This window comes from Ambystoma mexicanum, chromosome 5p (genome assembly GCF_040938575.1).
Source record: "Ambystoma mexicanum isolate Mex_15411 chromosome 5p, UKY_AmexF1_1, whole genome shotgun sequence".
Classification (NCBI taxonomy): Eukaryota; Metazoa; Chordata; class Amphibia; order Caudata; family Ambystomatidae; genus Ambystoma; species Ambystoma mexicanum.
In genome coordinates, this window is record NC_090930.1 from 657069751 (window position 1) to 657089071 (window position 19321).

At 44.7% G+C, this 19321-nt stretch overlaps 1 protein-coding gene across 1 annotated transcript in view; it reads left to right on the top strand.

Annotated features, from left to right (window-relative positions):
- The window catches only part of CENPI (centromere protein I), a 1093019-nt gene that overhangs the window by 611778 nt on the left and 461920 nt on the right, over positions 1-19321 (top strand). Inside the window, exon 12 of the mRNA XM_069613020.1 lies at positions 7359-7447. Within this exon, the coding sequence (XP_069469121.1) occupies positions 7359-7447 (89 nt within the window). The remainder of the gene's footprint in view (positions 1-7358; positions 7448-19321) is intronic.

The window sequence follows — 19321 nt, forward strand, 5'->3', positions numbered from 1 at the left end:
TTCATGCCCAAGGTGCCGTCGGACTTCCATCTCAACGAGCCCTTGTTGTTGCCAGTTTTCTTCCCGTCGCCGGCTGAGAGGACTTTGCACTCGCTGAATGTAGCTAGAGCGCTGAAGTTCTATGTGGACTGCACCAAGAGTTTTCGGAAAGACGTCCTAGCTGTTTGTGAACTTTGGACCTGTGAACCAAGGGGAGGCTCTCTTGAAGGCTTCCATTTCCAGATGGCTCGCCGGCTGCATCATGCACTGTCACCGGTTGGCAAACCGACCGCTGCCCGGCCTTCCGAGAGCCTATTCGACCAGAGCGATCGCTGCTACCATGGCGTTCTTGTCTGGTGTGCCCCTGCTGGACATCTGCAGGGCTGCCACGTGGAGGTCCACACACACCTTCCCGAGATTCTACTGCGTCGACCGGGATTCCAGGGAAGAGTCCAGAGTCGGCCAAGCAGTGCTGTGCAACCTGTTTGCCTGATGGTGGGCCTGATGAGGAGTAGGAGTTTAATGTTGAATTTATGGCATGCTTAATGTTGAGCCTTGCCACCTCCCGTGGTTGTGCATGTGTGTACTGATATGTATTCTTATATTCTTGAGCATGTGAATCCATGCCAGACCCCATGCTGGAGAAGGAACAAGTTACTTACCTGTAACTGTTGTTCTCCAGAATGGGTCTGGCATGGATTCACATGCAAAACCTCCCGCCTACCCCTCTGTGGCTCTTTACTTTGTCCTAATGCCACTTTACGTGCTACCAAATCTGAGGATGGCTGTCAGGGGAGGGGCTTAGGGAAAGGGCAGTCATTGGCTGGGGGCAGTATGACCCAGAGACCAGTGATTGGTTACTACTAAGAAAGACCGTTCAGAAACTAAACTGATAAAGATTTTCTTTTCTTTACCGCGGATTCCCAGCCTGACAGGGAATATTCATGAGCATGTGAATCCATGCCAGACCCTTGCTGTAGAACAACAGTTACAGTTAAGTCACTTGTTCCTTTTCACATAACAAATGTGCTAAAGGCAAGGTAAGTGAAGCTGAAGGCTTTACTTCCCTTCAAAAAGTGAGAACAGATTCAAAAACGGAGCAAAACGATTGGGGTTCCATAGGAACTATTGAGGGAAGGTTGCAAAAGGAGAAACCTTTACTAACCGTCCTCTCTTGTTTGCACACTACACTTCGGCTCTTGGGGGACTCATCTCCTTTTGCTTCTCGTACCAACTCTTCACGGAGGACACCCAAATCCTCTTCTCCTGAACTTTCCATTAAAATCTCCAGCTGTTTCTCTGCCATTAAATATTGGATGGCTTTGCACTTGCTGATGTTAAAATCTACCAAAACAGAGATGCTCTTCTTTCCTTCCAAATACTTGCATATCTCTACTCCGGACTATCCCGTTCCCATGCGGCTCTATCCCCTACTCCTCTTCAGCGCGAAACCTCAGAGTCCTCTATGACCCTTCTCACACCTTCTACTTTACTTTAATCTCCACAACTTCAACGGCAGCTCACCTCATCCTCCTAAAGATCTGGAAAATCAGACACCTTCTTCCTTTCGACACTGCCACTCTTCTCTAAATGGGGCTACTGTGCCAGCATCCTTTTTGATCTCCCGAACTATGGTTTCTGTCCTCTTGACAAGATCATGAACTTTGCAAACATGACTCTTTGAACTCCCTCACTTCACACCTATTTCCTCTTGCCGTCACCAGTGCGCCTGGGTAGAGCAGACAAAACCTGCCCCAGACCAGTTTTGCTTTATTTTATTCATTGGCATTTATAAAGCGCTCACACAGCCCTGGGGCATTGAGGCGCTGTTACACAATTGCATTTTAGTTGCATCACCTAAGTGGGCGGTTAGGTTACATTAGCCTGTAACAACACGTCAAAGTTTATATTTCTTTAGGCTTGTCACGGTCGCATTTCATTAGTTGGATAAGCGTGAGTGGTTATCTAATTACAGTATGTGGACTTAGTTACATTGTTTGAATACGTATGAATACGTATGGAAGGCAGCAAGGTTACATTTGAGCTGCAGACATACAGAATACAGTTTGTCAGGTTTGGGAATCGGAGTGGCACCGATTAGGTGGTTCTACAAGAGGGAGTGAGCGAGGATGAGGCCTATAGGTTGTGTGCACTGTTTTAGACAGTCTGATTTTGATGGCCTTACAGACGGCGAGATGAGAGCATTCACTTCTGATGGAGTGAGGTAGTGAGTTCCGGTGTCTAGAGGCAATGAATGGGAAGCTAGCGCCCCACCTCTTGCACGTTTAATTCTTGGGTCCGGCAGTAGGTTAGCATATGGTGTTCTAATGGGTTTTGCAGTTGTAGGTAGGATGACTGTGCAATAGGTAAGAAGGTGCAGTGTAATGGATGCATTTATGCGTGATGGTGAGTGTTTTGAACAAGATGCACTGGCGGCCCAGCAGCCAGTGTGTTTGTTGTCTGGCTGCATAGATATGTTCTCTTTTGGTGATGCCCAATGCTGTGTGGAGGGCTTTATTCTGGATGGTTTGAAGTTTATCCAAGTTTTTTGCTGATGTTCCTGTGTAGAGTACATTACAGTAATCTAGCCTTGAGTCTGATGGCTCGTGCAATTGTCAGACAGTTGGTGGTGGATAAGAAAGGTTTGGTGGCATTGAGGAGTTTGGAGTAGTAGGCTGCAGAGGTAGCGATTGCGCTTGCTTTTCTGGACATGGTTAGGTTAGTATCGTAGTATACTCTGAGTGTTTTGACTGAGTGGGAGACTGGGATGGTGATGTTGTCGATAGTGAATGATTGGTATTTCACATCGAGGATGATGCGCGAGTCTGTGGGGGCAAGCAGAAGTAATTCAGTCTTGTCCCTATTCAGAAGAGGAGAAAGGCCCTCCTGTCACGCTTCTCAAAATAGAATGACGACACTAATGGTGATTTGCAACGAAAAATTGAATTACAAGTCATTAGATTTAAGCATAGATGGGACAGACAAGCCTGGATGTAATAACAAAATCAAAAAAATATTTTTTTGTACTGGTACTTGGACAAAATCCAGTTAGTTTTCAAATTATGATGTCCTTAGTTGAATGCACTAAGTATTAAGTATTGAGGTAAAGATCCTGGTACCAAAAAGTTTCTGGCGTAAAGAATTCGAAAAGAAATTTGCTCATTGGCTGAAACTTGAAGTGTGCTCAGTTATCGTCACTAAGTTAACTGATGTGATTCAGGTATAGCCAATTTTCAGCCATCCATGTGTGGATGGTGGCCTAGAGGGAGTCATGGGTGTTGGAGTCGGTCTCGTAGTTGCCGGAGAGAGGGATGAGGACTTGAGTATCGCCAGCATAATTGGTGTACATGATGCTGAGCGAGTCTAGAAGGTTGAAAAGGGAGAAGGAAGTAATTTAACAAAAGCTTTGCTGTTTTAAGGCCACCCACCTTATTCAATCACTTGGAAGGAGCCCTGCAACAACCCCGAGTTCCACAAATGTCCCTGCAGGGGAGCAGTTGGGCAGCAACCCAAGAAGTGGCAAGAGACTGCAGGGAAGAGGTGGAGACCCAGAGACATCCCTAACCAATGTTTGCGCAAACTCACCAACGCTTGGAAAGAATCCCAGGATAAAATAGCAGCCTGAGCAGATGGCGTCATGCACAAGAATAGACTGAAAAGGGGGTGGGGGCACCTTCTTAATGACTTTCAGGGGGAAGTTCCAACCCCCAGTGGATAGCTTAGCTAGAGATTGTCAAAGGGGAGCAGCTGACCTAGGGAGCCAAACGGAACCAAAAGTAGCCTGACAACAGGAAAGACGGCTATAAAAAAGCCAGCCATTTCAGTAGAGAATTAAAGTTCTATGGCTAAGCACGGAGGAGTGGTGAGCGGTTGGAAGAGGACTTGGAGGAGAGATTTTTGACTATTTTGCAAAAAGTGAGTCAATTGTTGAGTTGAGAGAGTGGTATCAATTGTTTTGCGAGAATGAACAGGGGATAGAGGTAGCAGGTAGGAGAGATTATTACAGGGGAGAGAATAGCTATAGTAGTTTTGGAGAGTTGGGGGTTTAAGAGTAGGTTTGGGCGAGGCTGTGGATGTGAATGTGTGCTTGCAGCACAGACATTGGGGTACCAGAGACTAAAGGCAGGTTCAGTGGTGGGTGAGAGGGAACACCTTTAGCCCGACCTATGGAAAATATTAGACCCAAACAGTATAGTTAGCTTGGCTGTAGTCTGCCAATATTTGAAATGCTTGCAGTGGAATAGTGAATCCTGGACTAATGAGGTGGTAGTTTACTTGAAGGTAGAGGTAAGGTGCTGGAACCACCCTAGTCTGGGAACGCCAATTGAGTTGCATATATCTATTTTTATAATAAGATAAAACGATTAGCCATTGCTGTGAGGTTCTTCATGTGCTATAGCAGTGAGACGGTTTATAGCTAGAGTGGTCCAGAGGTTGAATGAAATGAAGGAAACTGTTTTATACGTAGCATTTTGGACCAGGTAATACACACATGGGCTGGATGAGGGGTAAAGCTAATCGGATCCCATTCTTAGGCTAGAAAGAGATGAAAAATAGAATTGGGAAGACAGATTGAAAGGAAAATGATTGTCAATTAATTTGTGTCCTCTTCCAAAGACCACTAGGATGACCTAGAGTGAAAAGGTTCAGACTTCACCTTTGTCTGTTAAGCAACTCTGCAATGGCTCCAGAAATATTTGATTCAGGAGCAGACATGACAAACTGCATTAATCTGTGCATTTAGACGGGTCACTTTCTAGCACTTGCCCAGTATTCTCTACTTTTAAGAACTATGCAACAATCCATCCCTGGTAATTATGCCAAGGAGGCTAGCAGGGTGGATTCACATGTTGCCAGATGGTATTGAATTGCGCGTACATAGTGTTTTAAAAAATCTGAACAAAAAAAAGCTCATTCAATCAGGGCAACATATGTGAAAACCAGAATTCTGATTTCCTAAACTAAAAAAATATTTAATGTGGTGTCTGGATGCAGGTGCCTCAGCTACTGTCAAGTGGTTAGGTTTTCTTGTGGGGTTTCATGAATGCTTTACCAGAACGGATCAGAAAATGTCACAAAAGGCAGTACAAACCAAACACACTGGCCTCCATTTCGATATTTTGTCCCCCCCTCAACTGAGCTTTTGCATAGAACAGCTTTTTTCCACAATTGACATGGGGCTGTCAGGACCCAAGGATGTTGCTTCTGTTGTGGAAATATAACCACTGACTCTTCTGGTGGGTTGGTGAACAATGCATCACGAAAAGCAATAGCAGGACAAAAACAAGACTTTGACGCAAATGAGAACCCCCCCCCTTACTCTGACCACCGTTCTTATACCTAAAGAAACACATGCATTGCGATGGAAGGGGCGGTCCAGACAAGGCAAGGAATCGTACTGAAATCATCTAGCTAGCAGGGAGTAAAGCCCCACTATACAAGTCGCTGATACCAGCGGCAGTCTTTTATCTTAGTGTTATCAGGGAGGACAGCATAGCGTGATACATTTAGTGAACTTGTTGGTTGCCTCCATGACCATCGATATGGATTGCGGTTATCCAGAGGCATGGAAACTACTCTCCTGAAAACCTGTGAAGACATGCTTGCATATCTTGGCTCTAACTCTCATGCTGTTCTCATTCTTGTCAATTTCTCCTCTGCCTTTAACATGGTCTACCATTCTATCCTCATAAAATGAATATACGCCTTAAAGATTTACACATGATCTGCGGCATGTGAGAACGCTTACAGAATGAGTTCCGTCTGCTAATGTCGCTTTTCCTAAGAAAGCGGGAGCCTAAAGCATGCTTACCTATGCCAAAAGGGAAACTCGTTGGATGCGAGAGATGTGAAGGCGAGCATAGTTACTCTAGGCAAAGAGCCTTCATTGTTTGACATGCACAGTAAAGCCTAAAGCCTTTTACCTCACACAAGCAAGAAACAGTGTTTAAATATGGCAGTTTGCAGTATCTCCTCACTATAATAATGTGCATGGGGCGTACATGTTCCCTCAAATAGACATAGGTTGTTTGTTGATTTGGTGGCTGCCTGTGGAATTTGTGGTAAGATCGTTTCGCAACCTTTATGCTGCCAGGCCTAGTCAATGGATCAAAGGCTCACAGGCACCTTAATTGTTGTCGGTTAGTGGACATTTTTGTGATCTCATCAAAGTGAAACTCCAACTCAATTTACTTCTTTGTATGTTCTATTCAGACCATGGTGTCCAAGGCTGAATGCCCACTTGCGTCTTGAGTATCATCTGCGTGTCCAATGAAGTTTATTCTCTCAGGTGCGTTTTACAAATTCATCAAAATTAAGTTCACATTATGCGTCGTTACTGGGCTCATGGCGTGCAGCAGTCTAAACTGCTGCATTTGCACAATTCGAGAATTAAAAAACCCTAGCATATTGTTTTTCTTCTTTGCTTTAACATGCATCAGTTAAAGATTGAGGGTAGCTTGGTCTGTCCTTATGCTTTTCCCTCCCAGTTAGAGACCATACCACAACATTTACTTTTGTTTGTTAAAGCTGCTGGGAAGTACCAGGATCTGTCCTACCAAGAACAGAGAGCTGTTGCCTTGGACTTCTTTTTGAACCTTTCCCAAGAAACACTGCCCTTTCCACAAGTGAGTGCGTTTTATGCAGATACTTGTCCCCTACTTGTTTGCCCGTATATCCATAATAAATGCCAATTGACAAACCTATTCCACATCTGGCTCATGTCCGATCATTGTGTCCCATGTGACAGTGCTCAGTTGCTAAACGGAGCATCCAGGCACTGATTTTCAAAACCTGCTTTAAAAGTCCAAAGTTAAAGCAGATTGACATTAACTAATAGTAGTGGGCAGCATTCTTAGAATGATAGCTTTTGATCTTGAGTGTAGGGAGATCCAACCCTACCTTTCCTCAGAAAGACTCTGAAGCAACAAACTACCTCGGAGTAGGCCCCTCGTTCACCCTTTTGCTTGACGACCAATAAATCTGTTCAAATCCCTGCATTTTAATTTCTCAACAGACTTGCTTCCCTTAACAACAATAACCACCCATGTTCCAAGTTGAAGGATTTGACGGTTCTTTTTTATGGACACCATTAATAGCATGCAATTAAGTGTCTGTAAGGAAAAGGTAAGTGCACTTGGGGAAGTATTAGGGGACTACTCACTTAACCATGCATGTTACGTACACTGGTTCCTCACACTTTTTCTTTACTTGCTTTTTTAAAACTCCAGAGACTGGAAGAACGCCTTAATGGTATGTTTGAAGTTGATAACCTGGTTATTCATCGCCTTTAAAGGTCCAGTAAATGATGGTGAAGACATGCATTTATTTTGTTACTCTTTTTTTCACGGTGTTAACATCCTGCTGATTTTGTTTCTCAGATTGTGCATGGTACACTGATAAGAAGTATAATGAGGATGAGGTCAATGCTTTTCTGGACAACATCTCAAATGCACAGCAGTTTTTACAAGTGAGTATTTTGAGATGAGTATTCTCTTATGAGTTTCTCTCTTAAAGCACGTTTTATGTTTCCTTTCCACCATAATCTAGAGTTTCCTGTTCTTGCTGGGGTTGGGAACATTTTGCATAGAAAAATCACCCTCTAATCCATTTCTATGCTCTGATGCGACTTTGCATATGTTGTGGGCTGTGCATGCTACTTTTTAAATGTTTCCATTATTTCTGTTTTGTTTTCTGGCTCTGCCTCATCCTTTTGCTGATCGTCAATTGCAGAAGACAGCCTAATCAAAGATTAGGTGGTAAGAGGGTGAATGCTATTGCTAACAAAAGACAGAGCAGTGGGGATCAACCAAATGAATAAGTTAAATGTATTATGCGTGGCACCTTTGACCAGTGTTGTTCTTATAGCGTTCAGTTATAAGGTAATGCCTTAATGCATAGTGCCAAATGTTGGTAGTATCTGAAGGAGTTCCTGTGATATATTAGGTAGAATGGATTTACCTATGCTAACGTAAAACCGCAAAGCAGAGTTTAGCCACAGCGCTGCAGACCATGGCAAGGTTCAGCATACCATGGAGCAATACCTTTTTAGTACAGTAAAGCGTGGCAGTACCAGCATAGCATTTAGCATGGTGATGTATCCACTTAGCACAGAAAAGGCTAAAGGTCATGCTAACATAAACCAGCACTGCATAGCATCACACATCGCAGCATTGCACAAACATAGAACCACCATTCTTTTCTAGCTATGAATTGAACAATGAAGAAGTGTTGAGAAAGACATTTAAGGAACAAAACCGACGGGTGAATGTAAAGTTTTCAGCAAAAAATACAACTGGAATCCAAAATTGCCACATTGAGAAAAGAAAATACTTCAGGTTAGAGATACCCCTGCTGGGTCAAACGGAAGGAGGATGGCGTAGGATAAGACATCTGAGGTCCTTTATGCGAATTTGTCCTCGCCCATAAAACCCAACATCAGCCCGTTGGATAAGTTAGGGAATGTTGCATCCCAATCACAGGGGTATCGAGAGGAATTCTGTCTACAGAGCAGTTGAGGCCATTGAAAGGTGTAACATTTGCATGAGGATCCAAGGGCAAGAAAGTCAATGAGTAGGATGCACATTTCATCGTTTTTCACAAAGAAAATTAAATCCAGCCCTTAGACAAAACTGCAGCAAAGTACAGAGAGCAGTGCAAACTTGAGCACACCATTGCATTCCCATTATCTGCAACCCCAAAATATGAAAAAAGGCAGGGACTTTGTACCAGGTGTTTGACCAATACACCTGGTAAGCACGGGGCTATCCTAAAGACTCTTGGACTGGTTTTAATGAATAGAGAAACTGTGTGTTGTTGCAATAGGTATCCCAGGGATCTTTTCTTGGGTTGTAAATTATTTCCTCAGGCTACCTGCAATATTTCAGCAGCACTTTCTCTGCAGCAGACATTATACTGTTTACTTCTTGGAGCTCCCTTAGCCACACAATATTAAACTGCATTCTGTGCTGCTTTTTGTAATTTGCTGTATTGATGCAAGGCTGGTTTAGCATTTCCATCTTTGCCTGTTCAGATTTTGTTTGTTGATTACTTTCTTTGATAAGAAAACAATCAGGAAGGAGCTGCACCTCTAGATATTTCCAGAAACCCATACACTCCCCACTCAGGCACCCTTTAATGTTGCCCCAGTACCAGAGACAAATCTGAAAGATGTTTCTGAATATGTACAGTCATGTAAAACATGTTTATATTTGCTGGTTTTGTTTGCCTCGCCCATGTGTATTTGTAGTGGCTATGGTTTCAGATGAAAACCTTCTCTGCTTTCCCATTGGGTAAGGAAGAGACATTTGTGGAGTTGGTGGGCAGTGAATATATGTATGCAAATAATTCCGTCTACCTTAGGCTAATGAGATGGTTTTTCAGAATCAAGCATGGGGATAGATTCTGAGGAGCCATCCTATTCTGGTGAACAGAGAAATACACTGTTCAGTTTAACTCCACCTGGGCAGTGACTGAGCAACCAGGTGCATAGGTTTAGGAGATTTTGAGTGGTGAAAGGTTCAGTTAAGCACACATTCAGCACTCTTGATACAAGTTAGGCAGACTATATCGACATTTATTTAGTCCATGGCAATTAAAAAGCACAGGTCAGTTGTGCTCTAAGACATGCATTATTATTCACACATTCAATGTTGAGGTGCCACGATTAAACATCACTAAAACCTTTCATTAGAATCGTTTTAAACCATCAGAGCAACTGTAGTGTAGCAGAACAAGATACGCAAGAACTAATTAATGCAACTAATATCTAGGAAAGAAAGGACTTAAAACACCATACACAGCCTTATAAAATAAGGCACTACCTTTGTGTACTTAAAATACCAATTTAATAACCTAAAACAAGGCACTACACCTATAATTGTACTTCCCTGGCTAGAACAAAGGGGGCTTAGTGATTCACAGGTCCCAAGGCGGGTCTTGTCAAAAGGAGTCCATTTAGGAGTGTGAACAAGCGTTGATAAAGCAAACAGGCACTTTGTGTATTTAAAGTTTTTGAAAAATTTAAGAAAACTTTGCAACAGGCTCTCTTCCTAGCCAACCACCTTAAGGGAAGGCCAGGCGAGGATCCCTGACCAAAACTCCACTGATCATGGTCAAGCAAGGGAGAGGGAGAGTAACGACTTTACCCCCTGTTAAACACTGTACAGATGGGGAGAGGAGATACAAGAATGGCTAGGGACAGGTTGATTTGCCCACTCTCTTAACTCTGACCACACTGGCAGTTTCTGAAGTAGCGGGTCCCCTTTGTTCAGTTGGAGGCTGTCCAGCAGTTTTTGGTGCATAGGTCCCTTTTGGTGTTGAGATTTGGAACCAGCGCTTGAGCAAAACGGTCCTGGTACTGGGCCACCACATTGTTGACTACCTTGTAGAACCCCTTGGATATGATGTAGGCAGAGAGCAGTAATGGTCACTTCAAGAAAATGTTGGAGGATGACCCTCATGGCGGAAACAAAGAACCTGGTTCTGTAAGGCCTGTCTTCATGCTGGAGAGCGGCAACTGTAGAGGGAGGCAACTTGTTATACAAGCTGAGGGTCTGCGGAGTCTGAAGACTCTGTAATCCACATCTGTGACCGAGGAAGCTGGTCAGCCCACAGGATGGTTGTGGGACACTTCCGAAGACTTCAAAGGAAAGAATCCTCAAGCAGTGGCCGAGACTGGTTGTTCTCACCGGTTATTTGGTTGAAGAACTGATAAAGGCTTATCTCCGCCAAGCAGCCCGCCCGCCACCCTCACCACTCCCCCGCCCCTCTTAATAAATGCTCCTTGCCCCCCTTGTTAACAGGACAATACAATATGCAGGACTACCAACTCCCGCTTCAGCACTGATTATTGCGACCAACCGCTTGCACGATCAATGCGCTCTGCTCTTTCTTCACGCTCGGATGCAACATTAAGTTTCATGCCTTAACCACAGCCCATGCAGGTCTCATCAATATGACCGAGCGCTCACCAGCCCTCGCTGCCTTGCTCACCCAGACATGCCAGTTTCACGCTCTAACCTCAGGTTGTGCATGTTTCATCACTGCGACCCAGCACTTGCCAGCCCTTTCTGCCTTGCTCACCCAGACCCCTACACCAGGACACTGCTTATAACTTACTTTACCCTAAATTAATTCTTAACCAAATAGTTTTTACCACCAAGTATTATATGCCACATCTTTTCCTACTGGCATTACGCAACAACAATTTTTCAACAGACCCGAAACGTTCCCAAACCCCCCACCCCCTCCCAAAATCCACTCTGACCATTTGCTGTTGGGAGCATCCGACAGGAGCGAACTACCATAACCCTGTGCCATCCTGGCCCCACCAGGCTTGGCATTTCCCCTGACATTGAATGCTACCCGCACCCTTGCGGGCACCCAACCCTGACAATGAAGCCACTGGGCCAACCCTCGCCCAAACTGTGCCTACGCCAGCCCTGCTGGACACAATGTGCATCCCCCCTCCCTCCCTCCCCAGGCCCTTCTGGGCCACACAGTTACTTTACCAATCACCCTATATGTTTACCCCGCAGGTTGTTAATAACAGAGCTGTCAAGTCTGAGCTTACATTCTACACACACTCCCCTTGCTATCTACACACACTCACTTGGGCTCTACCACACAAGTAATCACTTGCTAATCCCAATGTATTTCACACACTGCATTACCACCACAGCCTTGAAAAAGACCCCTGTTGAGTCGAAACACATGTTGGCATAAGAGTCTAAATCACCTTCAATATACCCAGTAACAAGACTGTTTTTATTGCGTACGAGTGCAATTGCACTTATGGATACTAGCAACATCCGTGACTGAGGGCCTGGATAGAGTTCAGTTCTTCCACAATATCTACTCTAATTTCTCTAAAACGGAAGGGCACCATCTTAGAAGAACTACTCACCGGCTTTAGAACCATCTATTCCCCACTCTTGACTAGCTCAGTGATCTGCATATTCTAGTGCTCTACCTAGCCCGTGCAAGTAATAAAAGCTCCCACCAATATTCTCCAAGTCTCTCGCAGGAAATCTTTCTTGTTAACCTAACTGGCAGGCCTTTTTCAGCCAGTGCAACAAAAAAAATAGGACTTGCTTTCTCAAAACCTTAGGATGAAAGGCAGTTAAGAATTCTCTCCAACATTCCACGTTCTTCCGTTGGAGAACTCTTGAGCCAGTGACTGCCTGAATCCTCCTTCTCCATCTTGGAAAAGGATTCCCTGATTCTTCTGAAGGCTATGGTTAAGGAAAATACTGCATATGAAGTCATACCATACATTATTCATCCTTCCACACTTACTCCCCCTACTCCCCCTTCTGAGTAATTTTCCAGAAATTGCCAAATTCAATCTCAAAATCGCAATTTTCCCACCTAATGTCCTGCTGTCTACTTTCTCTTGAGTCCCAAAGACCTGACATCTAGTGGGGGAATGTCTCCGGGATGGTGTGTTTACTGCAATCCCCGGTTCAGGTTCCAGCCTCCTCATTCCTGCGCTTGCCGGTTCTCATGGCTTCATTCATTCTGGTGGTCCCAGAATCCCGTTTGCGCATAGTCTCCACTTCAGTGGCTCCTCTGTCACCAGTGGTCTCAATTTCAGGGGAACATGTCTGATCCTTTACGGGCACCCACTTGTGTTTCTCAGGACCTCGCATGGTGGTCCTTTTGAGACAACCTATTCAAGGGTGCGTTGCTATGGCAGTTTTGGCCTCATGTGACTGTCAACGACACGTCCCTAAAATGCTTGGATGCTCACCTGTCAGACTGGATAGTGAGCAGTTTGTAGTTGGCCTCCAAGTCTTGGGAACACATCAACTTGCTGGAGTTGAGGGCCATCCGGTTGGCCCGTTTGCTTTCCTCCCCTCTATACTAGGCAAGTCTGTACTGGTCCTGATAGACAACACAGTGGACATGCATTTCCTCAGCAAATGAGGTGCAGGTTCCTTGCTACTTTGCAGGGAATCGATGCGACATTGGTTCTAGACTCTGGAGAATGGTGTCTCGGAAGGCACCTCGCCTTGCTGGGAAGGAGAATGTCACAGAGGTTGCCTTGCGCAGACAGACTTAGGCCTCCCACAAGTGGGAGCTCTGCCTGGAGTTTCTGGAGGTGATTTTCTCCCTTTGTGGAACTCCTCAGGTGGACCTCTACGCTTCCAGCGTGAACAGGAAGGGAGAGTTGTTATGCTCCAGGGAATATCCTCGTCAGGGTGGTCTAGGGGACACATTGATGGACAACTGGACATTTGGCCTCCACTATGCAATCCTGATGTTCCCTGGCATTCAGCTGGCTCTCAGGAACCCTCCCCTTTTCGGTTTCACTCTTGATATTTACCTCTTTAGACTGGGCTAGGAGAATATGGTACCTAGAATTTCTGGACATGTCCATATTCACGGCACCTTCCGAGGAGAGGAAATCCGCTCTCCCAATTGGAGAGGCAGGGTCTCCAACTGAAACTCGTTGCTCTGATGCTTCATGCTTGGCTGCTGAGAGGCTGAAATACAAAGAGTGGTACTTGTCGGATGACATACTGGATGTTCTCCTCTCAGCACCTAGGCCCACCACAAAGTCAATCAATGCCTTTTAGATGGTGTGAAATCTTGGATTCATGCAGGGAGAGGGATATGGACCCCTTATCCTGTCAAATCTCTGACCCATCACCAACTGTCATTTTCTACTGAAGATACTAGACAAGATCGCCACAGAGCAGCTACAAGAGTACATAGATAGCAACAATCACCTCCATCCACAACAGTCAGGATTTAGAAAAGCGCACAGCACTGAATCTGCTCTGCTTGACCTGCAGACAGAAATGCTGGGACTTCTAGACCAGGGCAAAGCAGGCTTACTGATTTTATTGGACCTCTCGCTAGCTTTCGATTTGTTAGATCACCGGAAGCTCAGAGAGGCCCTAGACCTTGTCGGAAACTGCTCCCAAGGAGCCATCGATTAGATATCCTCTTTCTTTCAAGACAGACAATCTAAGATAATTTGGGGAAATCGCGCATCAACAACCAAAGCAGTGGATTGGGGCATCCCACAAGGAGCCAGCTTCTCTCCACTGTTTAATCTATATCTGCGGTGCCTATGCACATTGTTAACTCATCTTGGCATATTTTTCACAAACTTTGCCAGTGATACAAAGTTGGTGTTCGAACTCAGCAATCAGACTATAATCAGGACAGTAAAAAACTAACATCTATCTACAACACCATTGAAGCCTGGATGAAGGCCAACTGGATGTGCCTCAATGGCACCAAAATTGAGCTTATGATCTTTTGCTCAGGCCACGCCAGAAAAAAACTCAGCCCAGCTCACTCTGTATTTAACATCAAAGAAACACCAATTCTGGTGTCAGAAAAAGTCTAAACGCTAGGAATCTACATGCAGGCATTGCTGCGAGCTGAAGCCCAGGTAGCCTATTTAAAAAGAAATTCCCATTACTACCAGAAACTTTTGAGGAGAATCAAACCCCTACTAAATAAGCAAAACAGCACAAATATAGCTAGGGCTCATGGTTAGATATTGGAAATGCTCTACGGCTGGGCACCAGTAAAAATTGCCTTAAACAGTGGCAGGTGATTCAATACAATGCGGTAAGAACCATAACCGGCAAAACAAAGAACCCATCACAAGAGAAAGAGATTACACTGGCTAGCCATAGATGAACTAATCACATTCAAATCTTTGACCTTGGTTCACCGCTGCTTAAATGGAAATGCACCAATATACCTCAAGAAACAATTCAAGAGATACGAACCAATTCAAAATCTCAGATCCACGAATAAGGGCCTATTACAGGCCTTGCTATCTAAAAAAACAAATTTCCCAGGCAGGGCATTTTCAACCAAAGCAATGGCAAAATGGACCAAACTACCTGAGACCTTAAGAACTGAAATAAACTTGCTATGCTTTAAAATAAAATATAAACTGAAAACTGTTAGTCAAATAAATCACTACAAAATCCAACACCAGAACATCTGAACCATACACACAATTGTTGTCCGGTCACTTTGTCCCTGTCTATATGGAACGCGCTCTGATGCCTGCGGGCTGCAGCGCTATACAAATAAATATATAAAATGTACTGCTATGGGAGTCTATCCTAGATGAGGAATTTGTGGAATCAAGGAGCCATTAGAATTACAAATTACTTATCTTCCAGTAATCTTTCTGATGGCTATTCCTCGCATGGATTCCTCATCGCCCTCCCAGCCTGCCCCACTTGGCGGAAGCTAGAACATCATTTTGTTCTGTGAGCCCTCCCGCTCCAAGTGCTAGGGGGAAAAGGGTGGAACAAAGGTCACGGGACACAGCGCCTCAATATGTACTTGCCCCGACATGACTGATGTACGGTTGTCTGGTGGACCCGCGCACTCTAGTGTCCAAAAGGATTTTGATGATCAGCTGTGCTGTGATGCAGATTATAATAGCTGAGGAATCTATGCGAGGTACATCCATCAGAATACTTTACTGAGAGGTAAGTAATTTGTTCTTCTCACCAAAATGTTCTCTTTTCTGTGGCTTCCTTGAAATCGGTGTAATCATTTTGGCAGGCATTTCTGCTTGGACTCTAATGCTGTGGTAAGCAATTAATTTAGTCAGACATTGAGAAATCTGTTTGGGTAGACGGAGCCATATGGCAGTTTTTTCATTGCTCCGCATCTGAAGTATTTTGGCTTTCTATGCTGTTGCTAGTAGTCTCCTGATTTTCCCTCTTCCTTTTTTCAATGGGTTTGATCTTTTGTTCAGTGTTTGAGAATATCATTGAAGATCACCCTCCATTCTAATGAAATTGGGAATTCTCAAGTTATTTTTGTGGTCAGTATTGTTTAATTAAAAACAAATTTGTTCTAACTGCTGCTCGGGTGAATGCTGGCAGTGTACAACAGCTGGTTGTCTTAAAGTCCATGCCAATTTGACCTTTTCTGTTCCTGAAGCATGTAAAGTTGTAACTAAAACTTGTATGTAAGTGTGTAGCTTTAAACCTAGGTCCTTTTGTAGTTATATTTGATGTACATATGAATTGGGCAGCACAATTAAGCACTTCAGCTATGCTGAGTAAAATTGAAAAAAATGCATCCATACCAAATCTACCCTATTCCTCAAAATAAAAAATAGACCTAGACAAATGCAATCACCGACAGTTGGAGGATATTCGGCAGTCTTTGTCACTTTTCTTTGTTTATTTTGGGAGATTTGTGGTTTGCTTAAGGGTCAAGTAGGTAGGTTTGATCCATAGTTCTAAAACTGAGAATGCGTCACTATGATATTGCAGCTGAAAAGAGTACAAAATTGGCGCCTGCACAAAGATGGAAGGAGCTTTACTTTATTACCATAGATCTCTGTTTTAGCACTGCAGCACATTTACATGCATAAACATCTAATTGCATAATTGTTGCCACTTAAATCTACTAATTCCAATAAATTATGAGAAGCCCAAACTCCTTCTATCCCCACTTCCTCACTGGCCTGTTTATCTAAAGCCCCATCTTCCGGTATTAATACCAACCCCAACTAAAATCCTTTATATTGACCAGATTATTACAATCATTCTTAGTCCAAAAACCGGGCTTTTCATGCTGTGGCCGTCCAAGATTGGATTTCAGTCCTCCAGTACGTTTAATGGAAAATTGTAATTGGACCCTCTTTTCAGCAACAAATGAGAATGTAAGTTTGAAAGGTGGAGACCTTTGACAATCGTACCCATTCTGGCAACAGAGTTCACCTTCCACAATGCAAGCAAACAGTTCCTGGAGTCACGCAGCCAAGCCATCAATTAACATTTAGTAACCATGATGCTCCCAGATACACAATAGTTTAAAGCAAATATTTCGAAAGTCCAAAATAACTAACCAGACTTTTACCTATTGTATACTTGCTCTGGGGGCTATGTTTATGAAATCTTGTCCCTGAAAACAAAATGTGTCCTGGGAATGGGGCTGTAGGGATTCCACACCCCTGTAGCCGGAGCAACCATTCCATTGAGACCCTCAAAAGGGGTCAAACACTAGCGCCCTTCCCTGAACATCATATCATCTTGTCGAAGATTAAAAACATAACCAAGGAAAGTCTTTGGAAAATAAACTGGATGGTAATTTATAAGAGGACTATAATATGGGTACAATTGACTGCAAATATGAAAATGTCTTTGCTGTTGGCCTCAAGAAAATCAATTTTTCTGTGTTGTTGATGCAGACCTTTTCACAAAAATGTATTCTAATCCAAAAGGGTCGATTGTAAGTCTGAAAAGGATGATTCTGCTGCTGAACCATCACATCCATGTGCCTATGATTTGTATATTAGACACCTTAGGCAGTGGTACAAATTGTAGGTTGCCAGATACTAGCGAGGACTACTAAGTCGCACTACCCTCAATTCTTCACATGCAAACGCCACACCATTTCTTTTTGGCTAGTGAGGAGTGCACATTTTGAGCCCTGCTTTAAGTTTGCATGGAACGTTGCATGGAATTCTTTTGACAATGCATTGTTTATCTTTTACTGAAGAGCATGAAATTACCTTAAACTAAAACACCTCTGACACAAAATACTTAAAATAGCGGAAACTGAACTAGACCACATATACCAGACGCTCCCATGGACCGACACTGGGGCAACAGTTATGGGCATGGTGTTTATTAGGTAAGATTTTCATAGTAATGATTAATCTACCTGACCTGTGTCAACCCCAGAACTTTTTGATTTTATTGGTGGATTATTTTTCCTTATACCGCTGAGTGGGAACCTTTTCCCACACTCACAGAATCTTTTACTCTTTTTATGGGTGTCATTTTTAAGACTCCACAGTGTCTTTGAAAAGTTATCCTGTTTGACAACATTTTGCCAGTAAGTGCCTATTGCTGCTGGATTGCCCTAGGCGCTCTCCTTTTCTGTGGCTAACCTTGAGAAGTACAGTTCCCAAGGGTAGAAAGGATCCTTGGATCCCTTTTACATTTTATTAGGTGAGACCATCACCCTCCCTTCCCCCCACCGTATGTGGAGTGCTGGGGGGATGCAGAGTATCCCCTTTCTCGTTTTAAATGTAACATTTCTCCAGCATGGGGTCTGGCATGGATTCACATGCTCATGATTATTCCCAGTCGTCAGGCTGGGAATCCTCGGTGCAGAAAAAAATCAGTATCAGTTTCGTTTCTGATCTGTCTTTCCTAGTAGTAACCAATCACTGATCTCTGTGTCATACTGCCCACAGCCAATGACTGCCCTCTCCCTAAACTCCCGCCACCGGCAGCCATCCTCAGATTTTTACTGCACGTTCAAGTGTTGGGAGTCCTGTTGCTGTAGCTCTCGAGCTTTTGCTGCGTTTTCGCGCCTTTTCAAAGAGAATTTCTCATTTTTCGGTTAAATTGAGCCTCAAGCTCCACCGTCTTTACATCCAATCAACTGGGACCAGTTTCTGAAGTTTCTACACCCCTCAAGGGTGAAGATTTCATCGAACAACGCTTTTGGAGGATTCCAGAGGTTTCTGAGGCCTATCCCGGACATGGCCCAGGAGAAAGGGAGCTCGACGCCCAGGAAGCTGTTCAGGGCCTGCCCTGGATGCCAGCTGCAGAACGTGTTCAAGGAAGACGAGCATTCCTTATGCCTCTGCTGTCTTCACGAGGACAAAACGCACGTGGAGGAGGACTGTGCGTTTTGCGGGAACATGTCGGAGCGGACCATGAGGGACCGCCATCTTCGTCTCGCCAACTGGCTGGAGGGAAAGAGCCCGTCAGGTGAGAAGAAAAAGAAGAAATCCGAGCAGTCTAAGTCCTCTGAGGGTGCCCCGGTGACAGAGGCCAAACAGAAGGCTAAGCACCGCGAGTCCGCGGGCACCAGGAGCGCCGAACGGTCGGTCCCCTCGGCTGCCAGGCAGGGCGCTTCCTCCCCGGTGCCATCGACCACGAGCCAACACTCTGGCTCAGGTAAGAGGAAATCCGAGAACTCGGCCAAGCTTCTGGAGAGGCCCCGGTCGATCTCAAAGATTTCGGCTGAGGGGGAGCGAAGCGGGGAGCCCTCCCCCACGGTGAAGGCCACAAGCATGCAGTCAGTGACTAAGGCCTTGATTCACCCAGCCAAGGCCTCTATTGAGGAGGTTGCGGCAACCCTGGCGCAGCCTGCGGAGGTTACACCTGTGGTAGCGGCCTCAGAGCCCAGAGTCTCCCTGCCACCTCGGAGGAAGGCATCTTTCAAGCCCATCGAAAGAACCCCCATGAAAGCCCCGGCGGAAAAATAGTGGGGGGCAGTGGCCGTCGTGGATTCAGACACAACCTCCGAGGAGGAACTTGTGGAAGCCCCTGAGAGCCACAACGCGGGCATGGAGGAGGACCAGCCCGTCGAGAGGCATCCC